The sequence below is a fragment of the Hippopotamus amphibius genome, chromosome 4, assembly GCF_030028045.1.
Source record: "Hippopotamus amphibius kiboko isolate mHipAmp2 chromosome 4, mHipAmp2.hap2, whole genome shotgun sequence".
NCBI lineage: Eukaryota > Metazoa > Chordata > Mammalia > Artiodactyla > Hippopotamidae > Hippopotamus > Hippopotamus amphibius.
In genome coordinates, this window is record NC_080189.1 from 55859801 (window position 1) to 55880610 (window position 20810).

General features: G+C 39.3%; 1 protein-coding gene across 1 annotated transcript in view; it reads left to right on the top strand.

Annotated features, from left to right (window-relative positions):
• Positions 1-20810, top strand: part of CDK14 (cyclin dependent kinase 14) — a 534565-nt gene that overhangs the window by 431883 nt on the left and 81872 nt on the right. Inside the window, exons 13-14 of the mRNA XM_057732871.1 lie at positions 9811-9950; positions 15710-15853. Coding sequence (XP_057588854.1) covers positions 9811-9950; positions 15710-15825 — 256 coding nt within the window. The 3' untranslated portion in view covers positions 15826-15853. The remainder of the gene's footprint in view (positions 1-9810; positions 9951-15709; positions 15854-20810) is intronic.

The window sequence follows — 20810 nt, forward strand, 5'->3', positions numbered from 1 at the left end:
CTTCAGACATAGGCCCACAGTGTAGGTCATTCTTTCCCATCATAGGATGCAAGTGAGAAATATTCTAGAACTTTTTGTTCTTTTTTTTTTTTTAATTTCCTTTTAAGTCTTTATATGGAAATCAGTATCTGCATTGAATACTTTAATAACTAAATTAAATCTCCTACACCTCTACTCTTTATATCCAGCTTTCATGAGCTAAAATGTTTATAAATCCCAGTGAAGATTTTTATAGACATATTTAGAAGTCAACTCTTAGGAACAAAATGTAATTTGTTTTAGTTGTTCTACGAGCAGATGTATCATCAGTTTTAAAACTGAGGGAGTCTTTTGGAACTACAACAGGAAAATACAAACAAAAAAACCTTGCAGTATCAGTTTATAAAGTAACTTTAAAAAGCCAAGGATGAATTTCCTTCCCACTTCAAAAAAAAAAAAAAGTCGTCCTCTGAGGCATGAATACTTTGAAGGTGTTCCTTAAGGACCAGAATTTGACCTTAAGATATTTTTACCCCAAAATGATTGTTTACTTTTTAAATTTATGTGCCTTAGGTAAGGTAAAACCTCTGTAAGTATGAAATTAATAGTCAGTTCTCAAGCAAACACTCAGTCATTCAACAAATGCTGTGTCCCAACACTACCAAGAACCGTGCCTTATAGGAAATAGCCCTCTTTGCCTTGCCATCACCCAGTTTTTCCTCTTTCTTGCACCATTGTTTTCATCCTCTACTTTCAATTTTCTCTACCCAATGTTGATAGTCTTCCTTAGTGTGGCAAAAGACTCTGGATTTGCTTTGCTTTTTTCAAGATGGCTTAGAAACTTTGGTGAGCCTTTAAAGCAGTTAGATGACAGTTGAGGGAAGAGAGGTGAGAGGCACGGTTGGATCATTGCCTTGATGGCAGAGGGGAAAGTTGTGGTGGGTGAGCAGTGGCAGGCCAGCATGGCTGTGCTCACCCTCCCTGCCTCCAGTTCACACTCAGGTTCTTCCTAGGTCAGGGGAGATGAAATGTTAGAGCTAGACAACCCTTAGCGACCGTCCGTTCCATCTTCCTCATTTCTGAGGTGCAAAAAACTGACCTGCACAAAGAATAAAGAAAATATCCTGCTCTATAGTCAGGGTGTAAAGATGGTTTTTGCTATTCATGCTATATTTTTTCATATCTTTTTTCTTAACTTAGGTAAAGAAGGTGTGTGTGTGTGTGTGTGTGTTGCTTGGATAAGGACTAGGAGAAGGATGAAAATTTGTTATGATTAGAATAGCAGAATGATTTTATTTTCAACTGTATTAAAAGCATCTGTTTCAAAGTTATTCATAAGATTCTCTTCACAAACATCCTCCGAATTCAGTAGATGTAGTTTCTCTTCTTTGTCATCCAGATTTGTAATTTTCAAATTCCTTAAGTTTTTTCCCAGGGGGTTTCCACAAGCAACAAATAACATCTTAACATCTTTTTTAAAAAATGAATATGGAATGAACATGACAGTTTCTGTCCCACATACCCTTCCCAGTTTATGTGCCCCTCTAGGAACATAGAGCTGGCTGAGCTTACCCTGTGAGCTAACAGGTACAGTTCTGACAGCCTGAGGCAGACTCCTACTCAGTCACTTGGCACCAGCACTGAAATCCATAGGAGTGCCTCACCGTTGGCAGTTGCATCTCCTCATTTGCTGGGACATCCCTTGAGGAATCAGGGCTTCCCTGGGACACAGAAGTCCCTGTGTCAGTCACTCACAGGAGGCCAGCCTCCACCCCTGATATCTGAATGTTCCTTGTGAAAAACCTGCAACACCCCATCTCTACAAACTGCTCCCTTTGCTGAATTTCCTTGACAAGTCCCCCTGCCCTTTCATATCTCTAGATGGCCTGATCTCCATTCCCCTTGATCAAGATGTAGAGTCATTTGAAAAAATTCTCTGGTGCCCCTTTCTTAACCTCTCCTACCCCCCAGCCTTAGACAATCACTGATCACTTCTCTGTTTCTATAATTTTGCCTTTTTCAGAATGTCATCTAAATAAAATTATATAATGTGTAGCCTTTGGCTTTTTTCATTTAGGATAACACATTTGAGAGTCATCTATAAAGTTGAATTGTGAAAGAACATTAGCCTGAAATAACTTCAATTAGCTAGTTTTTGAGGCTTAATAGAGGTAACCTAAAAGAGTTAGTTAAAAAAAAAAAAAGGGAAGACAACACCACCAATTTAGTGATTATTCCAGGGAGAAAGACCTAAAAATTATAAGTACAGATGATTTTACACTAGCTAATTAGATTATGGAGATTATAAATATATATCTGTAGGGGCGAGGGGAAAGATCTCATCTGCTGCCACTAAAAATCACCTAAAATGCTGGATGAAATACAAGCACATCCATTCAAATGCATATGCATAGCTGAAGCAAGAAGAAATTAATTGAAATTTCCAAGGGGCCAAGAATGAAAAAAACAGAATGGTAAGTAAGTGCTAAAGTTGCAGCTGCCCTGGAGGTGTTGCTAAAACAGGAAAGTGGAGCTACCTGGGGGTCGGGAAACGAGGCTTCGGGCCTGAGAAAGTTAGAAGGGCATAGGAGTTGAGATTCCTCACAGAGAGTCAAGACCCTCAAAGCACTTCAGTCAGTAATGGGCTGGCTCCAAAAAAAAAAAAAAAAAATCTGCATCCAGCAAAGAGAGACTGCAAGGACAATTGTTTGTGTTGGCCTTGTCTCTGAATGGGGATGAAAAAGACTCCCCTGAGAATTCTGCAAGTTTAGGTTTAAATTTACATAACTCACTTGGTCTCAGAAGCCAACAGAAAGAACTCAGAGTACCTAGGTGTTGAGAGAGCTCCAGGGCTCCTGGCAGAAGCAAAAGAAAATTCCTATAGAGAAACATATTCTGAACCCAGGCACCTCAGGATTTCCACATACTATCAAAGCCAAGCATGAGCCCAGAATGTTGTAAAACGTGAAAAAAGTCACTGTGAGTGAGGGTCAGTAGCAAAAGCAACAAAACTGGACTCATCCTCCTCACCCAGAACTTCAGATATTGGGAATTATCAGGCATAGAACATAACTATATTTCAAGTATTGTAAAGAAATAAGAGATCAAATTAAAAACTTGAATGGGAAACCATTAAAGTTGAAAATGCAAATCTGTCAGATATTAAAAGAACACATAAGAACAAAATGAATAGGGAGAACAGCATATTAGATGCACCTGATTAGAAAGTTAGTTGAGCTGGAAGATGGTTCTGAAGTAATTACTCAGAACGGAGAACAGACGGACTAACAGATGGAAAATATGAAAGAACAAGTGAAGACATGGAAAATTTAATGACGGCATTACATTGGAGTTACAAAATTAAGGAAGAGAGAGAATTGAGCAAAGGCATTATTCTAAAAGTAACAGCTGAGATCTTCTTCCAGAGTTGATGAAAGACATGAAACTTCAAATTCAGGGAACACTATGAATACCAAGCAGGTTAAATCAAAAGAAGCCCATACGTCGCAAAGTGCAGAACTCTGAGGAGGAAGAGAATAGCTAACAGGCAACAAGAGAAGCCTGTGTAATGATATCTTCTGAGTTAAGGGGAAATGGTTTGAACCTGGAATTATATCTCCAGCCAACTGTTATTCTATATGAAAACAAAACTGAGAGAACTTGCCACCAAGCTCTTTAGTCATAGAAAGAACTTCCCAAGTTTGTATTTCAGATACAAAAAAGTAATCTAGGAAGGAAAGTCTGAAACATGAAAAAAAAAGGTGATTAAATAAGTGATAAACATGGGTAAATCTAAATATTAATAAACCATAACAGTGTTTAATGTGTGTCCTGATAAAATGTAGAGAGTGGAAATAAAACATTAGACAGTATAACATGAGAGATGGGACTAGTGTCATCAGAATTCAGATGTTCCTATTCTTTTATTGTTTGGCAGGAGGGTAAAGAGAAAATGTAACTTTGAACTTTAAATAGTTAAAAATTTAAGGAGCCATGTACTTGGAGAACTAAGGGTGAAAGTATACGAAGTGTGGAAGTTTCTTCTGATATCCGTGATGGTATTAAAAACGTTAAACCAGGACTTCCCTGGCAGTCCAGTGCTTAAGACTTCGCCTTCCAATGCAGGAGGGTGCGGGTCCAATCCCTGGTCGGGGTGCTGGGATCCCACATGCCTCTCAGCCAAAAAACCAGAAGCAATATTGTAACAAATTCAATAAAGACTTTAAAAATGGTCCACATCAAGAAAAAAAAATCTTGAAACAAATAAAAACACTAAACCAACCCCTAAAGAGGACCTCGCTGGCTGCAGATTGGGCAGTTCTGTGGTGTTCTTGGTCACATATTTTTTAAGTTTCTGGAGGGCAGTGAAGGTTGTTGCCAGTAACACAGCATGACCTCTAAACAGACAAGTGAGCTATAGAAATTCATTACTGTTTCACTAAGATGGTCCATCAGAGGGCTTAACTGGGACACAGGAGGACTGAATTAAAACCAGGAAAGCACGTTGCAGTAGTTCTGACCTAGGTGTGCTAAACCTATGGCCTCGGCGCTAGATGACAGGTGTGCTGATTGCCAGGAGGACCATTCATTTCCCGTTGCTCCCAGCCTCATACGCAAAGCACTGAGAACTTCAACTGCAGTATATTGAAGTAGACGTCAGTTTCCTTACGTCATTCTTTATATCACTTCTGTGTTCTATATACAAAAATTTTAATTGTTTTATAATCCTATTGAGTGTTTTTTTTAGCCTAAATCACTATGGCTCAAATGAAGCGACCAACTTTTGTGAAGTCATACACAGAACAGTCCAACCAGTGTGAGTTTAACAGATTTATGGAGGAACTTAAAAAGTGTGACATTACCATAATGGTAAGAATATGTGAAGCAACTTACAATACTGCTTTTGTGGAGCAAAGGCATTGGGTTCTGGGCAGGCCAAAGGATGGTGACGCACCGCCATCCAACCAGACTGTGGATGACTGGTTACCTCTCGTAAAAAGGAAGTTTCCTGAAGAAGCGTGTTGCAGGTTTGGGGAGAGCTCTAATGCTTGTTGTCTTAGCATTGATTGAAAGTGGAATGAAATACAAAGATGCAGACATGAGACATGCAGTTCATGAGACAAAAGTGGAGTGGAGATTTTAAAAGCAAGCAGCTTTTGCATGTGAAGACATATTGTCCTAAAATCCAGCTGCACTTCCTAGATACCAGTAGCCATAGAAACTATTGTTGCAGTCAATAAAGCTGGCCTACCTGATGCCTTAAGTTCCTTTGAAATGGAACTTTAGACAGGACCCAACTTATCGTCTATATTAGGCAGCAGGTAGACTTGTTGAATGATACGTCTAATGAAGCTGCCACAGGGGCAGTGATAGCAGTTTTATCAGGCCTCGAGCTCAGCAGAATTGCAGCCTCTGTGTTTGGACTATGGTCAGCCTGTTTGGAAACTTAGCAGAAGATTCTTGCTCTTCAGCATTTAACACATACTTACCATTTTGATCAATTGACCTTTCCTGAAACCATACAGTACTGGGTTATAAGTCTTCTTCAAATCTATTCCCATCCCAGCATCTTATCAATATATAAGACATTTAGAGAGATTGGGTGCCAAAATACCCAGCACAATACTCGTATGTTTTTAATATCATACATAATTAAACTCCAGGAACTATCCCCTGTGGTTTATACCCTGAGTCATTTCAAACATTGCTGGTAGGGCCTATGTGGCTACTTGCCTGTTACTTTATGTCTGTATCTCCCATATTTAAAACAGTGCACATCAGATTAGTGTAACCATAGATTTTGTCGGCTTTTGACCAAGTCTTATGATGAGTTTTGTAATGTCTTTCTATAAATCTCATTTCATACTGTTATGAAAACTTCCATTTTGAAGATCACAAATCTCTGCTTGTAAAGTTCATGGAAAGTCCACATTGTACAGAAGCACATATCTTTAGTGTTTCCAGACAAAAATGTCTTAAAATTAATTTAATGTTTGCAGTTTAGGGTGCAACTTAAAAGAGAAGACCTGAAAAAGGTGGGAGTGAGCTATTAAGTATTTTTGGCAAAACACTGTGTTTGTCTCATGTAGGACATATGAAATAATGCACTTTAGTCAATTTTTTTTAATGGTAGACATGATTTGTTGTTGTAGCGTAAATAATTCTGAATCAAAATTTCTGAAAATCCTTTAATTTTTTCCAGTGTTTGTTGGAAGTATTTGCTGACTATTATTGTCAGAAGTGTGAATTTTTTTTCTTCTCTCCCAATCTTATGAAAAAAGAAATTTGTTTCTACTGACAAATTGAGCAGACATCTAATATTTTCTATTCCTGTTGAGGTGTATAACTTAATATTTGTATACTTGATAATTTGTCTTATTATGTAATTGGTAAAATGGTGCTGTATATTGATGTTACCTCAATCATACATTTATACTATCTGGATTATATGATTATAGTTCTTTGGGAGAAACAATTTGTCACTGTACACCAGCTTGTAAAAACTTAGTGCTAGAGTTTAAATATTGAAATAAATATTGAAATACAAATAGAAAAAGAAAAAGAGTAACATGGAAATAGAATGTATAACTTCTAAAATAGAAGACAGAAAATGTTGAATTTTAAAATTCAATCCAAAAGAGGGCAGGGAGGGACTTCCCTGGTGGTCCAGTGATAAAGAATCTGCCTTCCAATGCAGGGGACATGGGTTTGATCCCTGGTCAGGGAACTAAGATCCCAAATGCCGCAGGACAACTAAGCCTGCTTACCACAACTACTGAGCCCAAGTGCCTCAACTAGAGAGCCCGTGTACCACCAACTACAGAGCCCACGCTCTCTGGAGCCCGTATGCTACAGCTGAAGAGAGGAAACCCAAACGCCACAGCTAGAGAGAAGTCCACGCATCACAACGAAGATCCCAAGTGCCACAACTAAAACCTAATACAGCCAAAAATAAAATAAATAAATAAATAAATAATTATTTTTTTAGAAAGATGGCAGGAAAAGAGGAAAAAAGATAAAGCAGGACAAAATAGGATGCAAAATTAAAATGGTAACAGTAATTCCAAATATATCAGTAATCATGACATATATAAATGAACTAAATTTTCTCCATAGAAGACAGGGATTGTTTAATTGGATAAACATTAAACACAGCTATGAAATATTTATGAAAGACACCTTAAAATTATGAATGTGAAATATTAAAAGGGTGACAAACGGTATGCTAGGCAAATACGAAACAAAAGAAAGCTGAGGTCATTAAATTAATCAGAAAAAATGAACTTTAGCACAGAAAGCTTTATTAAAGATAAAGAAAGTCACCACAGAAGGATTAAAGACTAAGTTTACCAGGAAGAGCTAACAGTGATAGACTGTTAAGCATTTAATTACCCAGCTTTACAATATATAAAGCAAAACTCGGGGGAATTACAAGGAAAGATTTTAAAGTCTACCATCACGATGGGAGGCTGAAAACAACCACAGTCATTCTAACATTCTGATAAAGTGAACTTTTGGATTGGGATAAAACTTTCAAATAAGATTTCCCAAAAGTATCATATCTCAAACCACTTAGATGGACTCAAAAAGTGCTCCTGGTAATGATGAAGATTCTGATGTTGAAAACGCATGTGGAGAGTTGGAATAAAGAGGTTCTTAAAATACAAATGGGGACATAGCATTTCTAAATTAAAATTTTATATGATAATGCAGATGTTTATGTATAAAATGAATAGCAAAAATAAGCAGTTGATTATTTTATTAACATTATTAACAAGTTTAGTTAATTTGGGGGAGGGGAAATGTCTTCTTGGTTAATTCCTTATATTTAGGTATATATGCTTTAAATCTAAATGTGGTTAGCAATCGACTGCAAAAACGGATACAACTTAATTTATAATTCTTCAAAATAGTGAAACCATGCCTCAGGGATGATTCACAGCTCGTTGGAGCTGGAAGGACTGCTGACATAATGTGGCTCATCACCCTTTAACAGAGTAAGGCCTAAAACTCAGATCTAGTCTCAGTCTGGCAGTGTTGTTGTGTTTTATCAAAGCTGTATTAAGTAGATACTAATGTATGGTTCACCATGATTGCATATAAACTGTATATTCACTATAAGTGCAGTTTTTACCATGAAGTCTGCCTATCTCAAACTTTGCATTTGATATTTAGAAACATATTAATGAAAATTTTTTAATAGTGAAAGAGTCTTAGGAAGAGGAAGAAATAATTTGGATGGCCCCGGACCCAATTAAAAGAAAGAAAAAAAAAACCCAGAATTTTAAGAATGCCTCCTTTTCCTGTAGACAGATTTCTCTTTGCCAGGTAGAGACGTTTAAAACCAAGACACTGATCAGTTTTTTAAAAACCGCCGTTGTGGCAGCCAGACACAGAACCCATCCGTGAGACCTTCAGCTATGACAATTTAGAGATAAGTTCTCTTAGATTGTATCTTCGGAGTAATATGTTTCTGTGCTTTTCTCCTTTTCTCTTCCTCTGTCCAAATTCATGACCTCCTTTCTTCTTCCTCACTCCCAATCCATCCCCTGCCCCCCAACCCCAGCACCGTAATAATTTTAAATCAACACTAAAGAGCTGCTTGAGGAGGGAAAAGGAGAGAATTGTTGGGCACTGAGAAAAGATGTTTATTGGCTAACTGCATGTTTTGTAGCTCAAGGCTTTTGAAAGAATACCCACATTCTGCCTCTTCACATGCTGCCTCAGAGTCACTGTACTTCCTGCATCTTGTTGTGGAAACTCAGGAATCTGTGGGTAAAAAAGCCTTTAGGAATAATTTCAGAGCCTGGCACATGCAAACCACGTTAGAGTCAGCTAGTTCTGGGTGTGTTTGAATCCACTCAGCCTGCTGATTGAGCAACCCATTACCCTCTCTGACTTCCACTGAGCACCCTCTGCTGTTGGGTGGAAACAGAGTTACCTTGTCCGAACAGCAAATATGAGAATATGTGAAAAGTGCCTGGAAGAGTGCTTGGCACATGTTCAACTACTCATAAATGGTAGTCATTATTAGGAAGACTTATTATCATTTTTATGTTAGCTATCTGGGTTTGATTGCCCTGAGCAGGGAAATAGAGATTCCACGAAAAACAAGGCTGGGCTGGGCAGTGTGGTCTGCTACCCATTTGAAAGTTGTACCACATGGAAGATTTTACTCCTCTGCTTTTTTGGTAATCTTGAGACACATATGTTCTCTCTACTGTTGTTTTAAAGGTCATCTTGAATTGATTCAGTCCCATATGGTTTAAGCTTATCCCCTTTGTTAACCTGCATGTTAATATTATGATTGTTAATACTTGAAAGGGTACGTATTCCAATAATTTTTTGTTCAATGTGAGAAAATGTAAATTCTTAGAGGAAAAACTAACTTTAGTAACTGTAGAATTTAATGGCAGATTTATTTTAATTCTCCTGGTTATTTTGTATTAATTTCCCTATAAATGTATCCAGATGTGTATGCAGTACATATCTTCTATGAACAAATTCTGGCAACTATTTGATTAATTATCTTCTGAAATTTTCTACCTTGGGACCTAATTCTATCCTGAAAATATCAACCCTTTGCTTATAATAGAAATATGTTAAATCAATGAGGATATCAAGAGTAAAAGCTGATTTACAGTAAGGGGGATACTGTAGAAACGAATGTGAATTCTGCTTTTTATTTTCAGCAGGCAATTTAACTTGTTTTCTTGGCCAGGAATAAATGAGTCCAGAAAAATTAGGTGAGCCTTATGTCTTAGGACATAATCCTACTTAGTGGATTTTCTTGTTTGTTCTGATTTCTCTCTTTGTTGCTTGTGTTTTCAGGCTCAGCTATGTGAATCACGCAGAGGATCTGGCTTCCAAGCTCCTACAGTGTTCCCCAAAGAACAGACTATCAGCACAGGCCGCCTTGAGCCACGAGTATTTTAGTGACCTGCCGCCACGGCTATGGGAACTGACTGATAGTGAGTATGACAGATTCGAAACGTCCAGTGGAAGCAGGGACGTGATTTTAGTGTATATGTGTAACATCCATGTAGAGAGATTCACATGTTTATATGTGCATCTCTAATATTATGTATGTTTGTATGTGCTTTCTGTGTGTGTGTGGAGAGAGAGAGAGAGAATGAGGGAGAATGGGGGGAGCGGGTTCCTGTGTATATAGTTAGTGCAATCCTGCCATTCAATTGCTAGCTTACCAGACACAGGAAGAAAATGGATTCCTTTTTTGCTATCTCTGCTCTGCAGTCAGCAGCTGCATGTCTTTGTATTTGATTATGTGTGTGTCCAAAAAAATGATCTGAGCTGTCATAAAGGAAAAGGAAAATGTGATTTACATATTTAGTGCCTTATGCATACAGTATTTTTTAACTGGCTGCAGTACACAGAGTAGAAATGATTCATTTCTGTTTGATTCTCAGAGACCATCTTGGGTATAACAATAACCTTAAAAAGGGCTGCTATGCAGTGAGCTGATGAACAGAGTTGACAATTGGCTAATGCACTGAATTGATGCGTAAGAATTGAAGACATGTAATTCATTTTAACTACAAATGCTCTTGGTATTCATACAGAGCTCTTCTCTGGATCTCTTAAAACAAAACACATTCCTGGGTGGGTTTTTGTTTTGTTTTTACAAAAGTGTTCATATTTACACAGCCTTTTTGAATTACATTTTAAATATTTGGGGAAGGATTTATGACTGGAAGGATCTCATCTTTCTTCCAAAGTGTGAAACAAAATTCTTCTGAAATTTTGCAAACTCTATTGCAATAAGAACACTTTTGTTCAATGGTGATACCTTCTTTCCAAATGCCAATGAGAGATATTTCTTCTCATACTCTTTTCTTATTGCCTTAAAAATTAATATACTACAGATATAGATGGATATTTATAATATTATTAATCCTTGGGTATACATCACTTAGCATAGATATATGCAAAAGTTATTTCTTTATTCTCTTAGACCTTTTTCCCCCCACGATAGCATTGGAGTCTCCTCAACAACAATAACCTTTTATTTTGGAAGTAAGTCCCAAGTAACAACTCTTGGGTATTCCTACCCTAAATCTTTTCTGATATCTCATATTTAATCCTAATTACTTTTTTTGCTCTAAAGAAACTATAGATATGTTAACCTACTACTCCCCCATGTCTGGAAATCTTCTTAAGTATTTCATATATTCCAAGCCCATATCTATCCCATATTCTTCCGTACTTCCTTTCTAAGAGTCTACCCACTGACCATTACTACAGCTCTCCTTATTAAAAAAAAAAAAAAGACAAAATCCCTATAGAAAAATAATGAGTTGATGACACATCGCCCCATATTGAAAAAAGAAATGATGCCAGTGAACTCACTAGTTTCTGGCTCATCAAACTCAAACATGTGGTTTGTTTTCCCATTTAGTATAACTTGTAACTTGATATCACTCACTTCTCCTTGGTGACATCTCAGTCCCATCTGACTTGATGATTGAGTTTCAGCCAGGATTTCGATGGCCTGTGAGTTCTGAATTCTGTAGTAGTACTTTGCTGTTAATATGGCCTTATTACCCGCTTGCCCCTTAGTTTGTCAGCCGGTGGTTCAATCCAGTTTCTATCAGTAAGTAAATGCCTACACATTATCACTCAGCAGCAGGCTGCCCACGGAGACAGCCTTGTCCCCGTCATTAATGAGCACAATGTATGCAGAGCACCAGAGGGGAATTAACACCACAAAAAATACCTCAGGGTGGTATTTTTAATATGAGAATTTAATTTGTAATTTCACAGATTAAGAATTTTGGCTGCATTAATCCCTTTATCAGCTCACAGCAGGCTATTTGCAGAAGCATAACCATAAGGCGATACTCGTCGGCAGAAACACGTCTTTGCATAACGTTAAACACCAGGGGCAGTGAAACCTTTTGAAGGGGGGAGAATAAAGATGAAAAATCATGACATTTTTAAAGCAAGATTCTGCTAAATGCCTCCGGTAACAATTTTGAGTTACAGAACGGCTATTTCTGTGTCTAGTAGATAATCATTATGAAGCATAAATCCAGTCGCAAGAAAGGACAATCCCAGTGTCAGATACCACAGTCATTTCCATTTCCAACGACGTGGTAGTCCTTGTAAACATGTTTACCAAACAAAGAATTCCTAGGCTCTGGAGACTTTGGGAACTGGCTTTTTTTAGGTGAAATGATGGGTTCTGGTGACTCTGTTATCTAGGTTAATATTCTGCAGACTGTATTTAGGAGTCCTTGAAATTCTTAAAATTAAATTTGACGTTAGTATGGAGTCTAGTAGAAGTTCACCACCTGGCGGGTGGCGGCAGCGGCAGCAGCAATGCCAGTAACCTCATATGCTTCCTTTTCAAGGAGATTTGGAAAGAGGTCCATCTGAAGAGAAGTGTTGCAGGACCAATAAATGGATTGTTTTTGCAACCAAGTCATGCTTTCTATTAATCAGTTTCAGGAGCCTCACATTAATACAAAGTCTGTTCAGGCTGCAATAACAGAATAACATAGCCTGGGGCTTAAACAACATTTATTTCTCACAGTTCTCAAGGCTGGGACGTCCAAGATCAAGGTGTCGGCAAGATCAGTGCTCCTGATTTGATAGCCACCCCCCTGTATCCTCACCTGGCAGAGAGAGAAACAGTGACACCTCTCCCCCCACCCCCTCTTCCTTTTCGTATACAGACACTAATCGTATCCTAAGGGTCACACCCTCATGACTTCACCTAACCCTGATTACTTCCCAGAGGCCCCATCTTGGAAAACTATCACATGGGGGCTTAAGGCTTCAGCATATGAATTTTGGAGGGACACCACTAAGTCCATAGCAGTCACATTCTTAAAGGTGGGTCATGGCTTTTTTTTTTTTTTTTTTTTAAAGAATGTCCACAAAGGGAAAACACTGTTGCAAGGAAAGCAAACCCAGGTTAAAAGGAGAAGACGGTAACAAAAATAAGTTCAAAGTGGGCTCCAGCCTTCTTGGCCTACTTTAATATACCAGACCTTTCTAGAAGAGTATCCAGTGTTATTAGAACCTTGGTTACACACAGCACTGCAGTCATTCCATGAATTCTTATAAAAATGAAGTTACATGCTGATTGCCAGACGGTTATTTGCTTTGGAAGAACATATAACAATATAATATCTTTCTTTATTGTACTAGTCCTTAAAACCTGCCCAGTTTACATAATACCAAAAGGTAGAAGTAATGTATTAGTGTGCCACTGAAGCAGGAGTTATAGATTCATCAAGCAAGGATTATGGTACAGTTACCTGGGGCTCTTGCACTTAAAGCTGGCTAATTCTAGTGGCACCCTGTCATTCTTCCTCTATCCCAAAACCCCAACAGCCTTGCCCCACTTCTTCACAAAGATTTAATTGCAGGGAGGCAAATGGAGGGCTGATTTAGAAGAAATTCATTACTTTCCCCAAGTACACCACAGGGCATTCTCCTGTGTATACTATCAAGTTACATAAATTATTGAAGCTGAACTACCCTTGTCAAAGTAAATGAACAAAATACACTTCATAGCGCAGAGTCCTTGATTTTTATTACATTCATTTGCTAATTCACAAAACTCAGATCTGCAGTAAAAGAAGGCCAACAAATTGGTGCATTGTGAAGAGCACTGAACTGGGAATCAGACCACCTGCATTCTAGCTTCGGCTCTGCTGTTAACTAGCTGGGCAGCTTTGGACAAGTGGCTTAGTCTATGTGGGTTTCCAGTTTCTCATTTAGAGACACAGTGATCCCTAAGGACCTTTCCAGCTCTAATGTGGGTAGAGTTTCTTACTTATTCCTATATATGTCCTATATGTTATCCTAAAGCAGCCTTATGCCATTAATGGAGCTCCGTGCCATCTTTTTAAAAGTAAAACACACCCTGTTCAAGTACATTTGCTGCTCCAGTTCCTAGACTCCCATTCTCTCTAGAGTCCTCTTGAACCGAGCTTTTGCACCCAAGACTCCACAGCTGCTGGTGTTACCTCTATCCGTTGGTCTTTCCCCAGCCCTCATCTTGATCCATCAGCATAATTCAGCACAATTGACCACCATCCCCTCCTAGTAACATTTCCTTCACTTGGATTCCAGGTCAGGACGTTTTCCTCTTGCCTCCCTAAACATTCCTTTTCATGCTCCTTTGCAGATTTCTCATCTGCCAGACCTCTCACTCTTAGAGTGCCCTGGGGCTTAATCCTCAGATCCTCCTATCTGCATATGCTCCTGAGAGTCTAGATGATCTCACTGAATCTCGTGATTTAGATATCATCTGTGTACACTGACAGCTTCCAGATTTCAGTCTCCAGTCCCATCCTCCCTGACACCAGACTTGCATATCCCAGCCGACTACTTAACATCTCCATCTGGACATCTAGTAGGCGTCTCCAACTTCATATTACCAAACTGAACTCCTTTATCTTTACTCATTTTGTAGTCTTCACCGTGTTAATAAATGGCAATGTCACTCTTCCAGTTGGTGGAAGTTACCCTTGACTTCTCCTTTTGTCATACCCAAACCCATTTCTTCCATAGACTCTGTTGGCATGACCTTCAAAATAGATCAATAGACCATCCTCACTTCTCCACTGCCATCTCTCACCCCATGTCACTCACCATCTTCTTTCACCTGTATTTTTACAGTAGCCTCCTCACTGTTTTGCCTGCTTCTCCTTTTGCTCCTTGGAGCGGCTTTACTGTTTCCTCTTTCTTCAGATTGTCCGTACTCTTCCTCCAGATACATGCATGACTTGTCCTCTCACCTTTTTTGGGTCTCTGCTCAAATATACCTTATCTGGGAAGCCTTCCCTGACCTGTTTCCACCCCATCACTTCCTGCTTCTCTTCTCTGCTTTATTTTTCTTCATAACACTTACAACTAGTTGATATATTTGTCTAAGTGTTTATCACCTGTCTCCCCTAAATGGAATCTACAAAAAACAGGGTATCTTTTCATTCTGATTTGCACACTACAAGATTCTGAAAGCCTAGGACAGTGTGAGGCTCAATAAATGTTTCTGTGAAGAATGAATGAAAGAATGACACAAAGAAAGGGGAGGACTTTCCTGGTGGTGCAGTGGTTAAGAATCCGCCTGCCAATGCAGGGACACGAGTTCAAGCCCTGGTCCGGGAAGATCTCACATGCTGCGGAACAACTAAGCCCCTGTGTGCTGCAACTACTGAGCCTGCGCTCTAGAGCCCTGGAGCCACAAATACTGAGCCCACGTGCCACAACTATTGAAGCCCACCCACCTAGAGCCTGAGCTCTACAACAAGAGAAGTCACTGCAGTGAGAAGCCAGCACACCTCAACGAAGAGTAGCCCCCCTCACCACAAAAGAGAAAAGCCCGTGTGCAACAACAAAGACCCAATGCAGCCAAAAACAAAAGGGCAAAATATGTCATTTCCAAATTCAAGCTCATTGCTCTAGATCAGAGAAAAAATGAGAGATCAACTGAGCTGTGGTTTGGAGGGGAAGGCAGACTGTCCTGTCATATGTGTGTGTAAATCTGTATGAGTGTGTGTGTGTGTGTGTGTGTGTGTGTGTGTGTGTGTGTGTGGCTGTGGCTGTGACAACTTGACATTTCAAAGACCAACACATACCATGATGTTTCATGTGCTGGGCGTCCAGCACTGCATCTCAACCTCCATTTTTTTTTGAAAGAAAAGATTATAAATACACCTATAAGTTTATAAATGAAAACTTCTCATTCTGTCCACAGTGTCTTCTATTTTTACCGTCCCAAATGTAAGATTGCAACCAGAAGCCGGAGAAAGCGTGCGGGCCTTTGGGAAAAACAATAGTTATGGCAAAAGTCTATCAAATAGCAAGCACTGATGCGCACAGCATTCTCAAGAGAGCACAGGTAAGATGACCTACTTTACTTGGAAAGTAATTGTGAAAAGACATTGAGTCGATCTTTCAAATGAAATATTTCAGATTTATTTTTTCCTAAGAATCTTATGAATCTCTTATGCTCGTTATGGCATTCATTACAGATTTTAGGGAGGCAGCATGCTGTCAGTCATTTCCATATATTTTTAGGCACTTACTAGATTCTAACCAAAACGGTACTTTATTTACGTAGTCACAAGCAAACCCTTTTCGTCATAAGCAAATCGTTTCACTACTCACTCATTCTTCATTGAAGTTAGAAGATGGTTAACCTCGGAGGATATCTAAGCCACAGAGCTGCTTTGTGTGGCCCACACAGTTTTTTTCCTTGGTTGCTCTCGTTTTAAAATGGAGAGATTTTACACAAAATCTGTGTTTCCGGCTTTTCTCAAAAAAGCAGCAACTCTGGCAACACGGCACTCACATTCCTGCCAAAAGTGTGTGTGTGTAACGGAACTGTGGCTGCCTCCTTTGGAAGGGACATGAGCTCCCTAGTCTAGCTTCGTGGCTGTGTGGGCCTCTTCACCCATTGCTCATTCCTGCGTGGCCCCCAGTAACAGACCTGATCGTGGTAAAGCTCTTCTTTTTTTCCTATTCAATTCTTTGACCTCTGCTATTCTGCAGATGGGAAGCAGAACCTAAATGAGACCATCTCCAAGCATGTGGGCCTGTCTCGGTCATGACACAGGCTTTACAGAAACAAGCATAAGACGGCAGCTTCTGAAAAGGCTGTGTCTTTATTGCCAGTTGGAAATGTCTGGGTTTTTTGGAAGTTTATGCCTCTCTCTCTCTCTCTCTCTCTCTCTCTCTCTCTCTCTCTATATATATATATATATATATATATATATATCTTTTTGTTTAATGCAACATAACTCTGACGCAAATAGAGAACCAACTTTTTATGGGGAAGGCTTTTTATTTGCTAGCCCATATTGTTACTTGTTTGTGTGGCTGTTCAGTAATTAAATGTTCCTGTGAATTGAGAAATACAGACAGCATCGCAGGGGCTCCTTTTCCTTCCTCTCTGTCTTAATTTGAAATATGTTAAAAGGCTGAACTGTCAGCAGATTAAATGTCCACATTGTCTTGTGAGTGATTAGACAGTACCTTTGGACTTCGCTTTTGCGTGCGCTCAGTGTGTGGGCGTCAGTTGGGGCCTCTCAGGAGTATGGTGGTGATTTATGAATGGGGAAAAGAGTCCCACATTGATAAAAGATGGTGTATAAATGCCTGCCCGGAAATGTTACTAGTACACTTGCTATTTCATACCTAAGAGTAAGATTCTTCGTTCTTCTGGCTATTTCTCCCTGTTGGATAAAACGTTTACCTGGAAGCACAACTTTATTCGCTAAGTAGCATTTGCAGTCTCACTTCAGTTGGTCAAAGAGTGGGGCTGAGTTTCTGACCAGTTATCTCCTGGTTCTGAGAATGGTTTCCATTCATGAGGGTTGCAGCAGGTGCTTTTTAAAGTATTTAACCTGCATTACCATAATGAGAGCCCCTGGCTTTATAAATCCCTTAGCCAATTCAGTAGAACAAAACAAAAAGTGGACTTTATTTGTGCTGCTGCCTCATACACACATACACACAAGCCAGCCTGAATTTCCACTGCAGGCCTGTGTTCTTTCTTCTCTGCTCTTTTGAGATCTCTCTGACCTGAGCTTGGCCAGTCAAAACTGCTAAAACGTGTTTCAAGTCAGCGTTTCCGTGTAAATCAAATCAGGCTCACTGGACAGAAGCGTTGCCCATAAGGTCTCAAAAATTGCTAAGTGAAAAGAGATTTTAAAGAGCTGCTCAGAACTGCAGTCATCAGTATTCAAAAGCCTTTACAAAGGTTTTTTTCCTTTGTAGTATGTTTTTTAAACTAGATTCAAGGGTATATCTAGAACCTCTTCCTCTAGAATTATCTAATAATACTACAAATATGTTTTCTATGAATTTTGTCATTTTCACAAAAACTTTTAAAGCTTTGATATTATTATTGCCTTTATTGTTTTCTTTGAAATCCAAGTATCTCAGTTTGATTCAACATTATATTGAGGAAACATCTAAATTTTTTTTTTCTCAGAAAAACTGCACGGAAGCTAGATTTTAAGAGTTTTCTATAAGTCAGCCAAAAAAATCATTTTAATTTTTCACCTTTGTAGGGTTTTATTTTAATCAAATGGGTTCATCTTCGTGATTAAATAACATAGCCTATGTATTGGCCTAATAATCCTGCACAGTGGAGCTGATGCTGATCAATAGCTGAATATCAGTGTCTATATTGTAGATATTATAGAGCCAAAAGTCTACATAAACAAGGGTATTCATAAAGTAAATATATAATTCCCTAGATTTTGATTTTGTTGTTGATGAATTAATTAACAGTTTGGAGCAGGCTGTGGCATCTTGAGGTTTCCTCAAATGTCTCAATTCTTTGTAAAGCCCAGAGGGATTGGGAAGGAGAGGAAGAGGGAAGAGGCTGAGGGGTCAAAGAGGCTAAGACTGTAATCTAGCATTTTAACCACCTCTCTTTGGCGAGTTACACAGAGGTAAGTGTGGAAAATGCATTGTACCACTTCTGGTTTTGAAGTGATGGAGGACTGAGAAGACAGGAGCATTTCAAGTCCTAGTCTTTCTCTTATACCACAATGCCAAATTGTTTCTAAACTTGTATACTAAGGTCACTTCAGTTATTTAGTTAATAATTCTGGATTTGCATAAACTGGCCTTACTGGAAAAGCTAATGAGAAGCAATTTTTCTTTGCAGCAGAAAGCAATTTTGGTTTCAGAGTCTTGTAACCAAATGAAACGAAAACCACATGCACCTAAGTTTAAAAACAGAGCCAATGGATGACCAAAATACTGTGCTTCCTACAGTGTGTTATCCTCTAAAGATATGAGTAAACTACAGACTGCAGAGGTTGTCCCCACCCTTCTTATCAGCATTAAAGGATAGGACTTCCCTACAGTCTGAGAGCGCCTGAAACGCAGGGAAATTTTCCCCAAGGGAAAGGCCAGAAACTATATTGAATATCACATCCATTAGTATCACTTATATTTGTGCACAGCAATACCAAATACACCCCCATGCTGTGCTTAATTTTCCAGTCGTTCTAAATTGGGACCGGAAGTGCACAGTCGCTCTGTCTGCTCTGCTTTTGTTGAATACAGGGGATAAGAATGGCCTCTAATCTTTTAGACAGATGTTTTATAATTTTCCTGAAATGGTATCTGCTCATTATGGAACATCTCTTTTCAATGAATCAAGTGGTTTTCAGACCCTATTAAATTCATAATAAATATACAAATATCTGTCTGGTGCATGGAAAAGCTGTATTTGGTTCAAGTGAAAGAAGTTAACTCCATACATATTTTGGTGATCCCCTCCTTGCTTTCTGGTATATTATCTTTGCTAATCAACGTTATTTAAGTATTATATGAAAATGAAAAATAAAATGTAGTAGACTCTTTCTGCTTGACTCCGTCATCAAGCAATAGTTTCCTAAAAGTAGGCTGCCAGGTAAACAGTAGGATGCATAAATTGCTCAAGACTTTTAATTAAATAAGACAAAGATTTTTTAAAAAGCTGAACTCCAAACAAAATATAATGCATTGGTGCTTAAGACTCTCTGGCCTCGCTATCTGAACGTTCAGTAGAGAGGTGTTCACACACCCAGCGGGGGGTAGCAAAATTCCTGGTGCGTTTTTTAAAAATCAGGGTCCTGGGGTCTATGAATCTGCATTTTAAAGAACCCTAGAGGATGTTGATGTAGGTAGCCTTTGAACCACATATTATGCCCTCTTCAGTAAATGTTTAAGAATTGTACATTTATGAAGTAAAATAATTAACTTATTTGGGCCAGGACTGGATAAATACAAAACAGGAAAATCCATTCCTTCCCTTCCCTTCCCTTTTTTTTTTTTAAAGAAAATTAGTATAAAGTTGTGCTGTCCAACAAGGTAACCACTAGCCCCATGTAGCTATTTAAAGTTTATTTGTAATTAATTAAAATTAAACTAAATTACAACTTGGCTCCCCGAGTAGCAGTACCACATTTCAAGTGCTCAATACCCACCCATGTCTAGTAGCCACTGTACTGGACAGGGCAGAGCGAAGACCTTTCCAGCATCACAGAATGTTCTGCTGGACAGCACTGAAGAAGAGCATTTCTCCTGCCTGCCTTTGTAAAGAGGAATCGGGAAAACTAAACTGACTTCAATCAGTAAAAATATGTTTCCGTTCTAGAACATAGCCACTTCAGAGAAGCTCAGAAAGTTTGAGAAGTAGAAATGCTCAACTGAGGAAGGAGGCAGGTGGCAAAGTGAGGGGGACAGAGACAGATGACTGAGAATGACAGAGAGCACTGTGTCACAGGGACAGGAGCCACCATGAGGAAGCAGGCGTGGAGATCTTTCGGGGGGAAGGAGACATGGTGAGGTTTCCTCAGTTAATGGTGGTCTTTGATGAGATTGCTCAGGGACGTAAGGAAGAACAGGTGGACGGTCTAAGAAGCTGCACGGGCAGGCCTCACAAAAACTGAATGTCCATCAGGATGCAGCAGGAGCTCTGGTTTGTCCGCCATCCACCTCAACCGCCATCTTCACGCTGGTACCTGCCCCTGGAGAAACAGCCACCTCTTGCTCTCCATCATGCTGTGACCTCTCCTCTCTCTGTGCTTTCATCTTCTCTTCATCTCGTGGCTTCTGCTGACTTGTTTCTGCTGACATGCATGCTGCTTATCGTCACGTCTCTTTGTCCCTCTATGTCTGGGGCAGACCATTGCCAAGCTCATTTCTTCAGATTCAGACCCTCCTCCAGAGCAGCTCTGATGGCTATAGCCATCATCATGGAGAGTGCGCAAGGCTTTGGGCAAGGCTATGGGTGAGTCCAGTCAGCTGAGCTGCGAACTGGATGGCCCAGCTTTCCTTAAGGAACCTCTCAG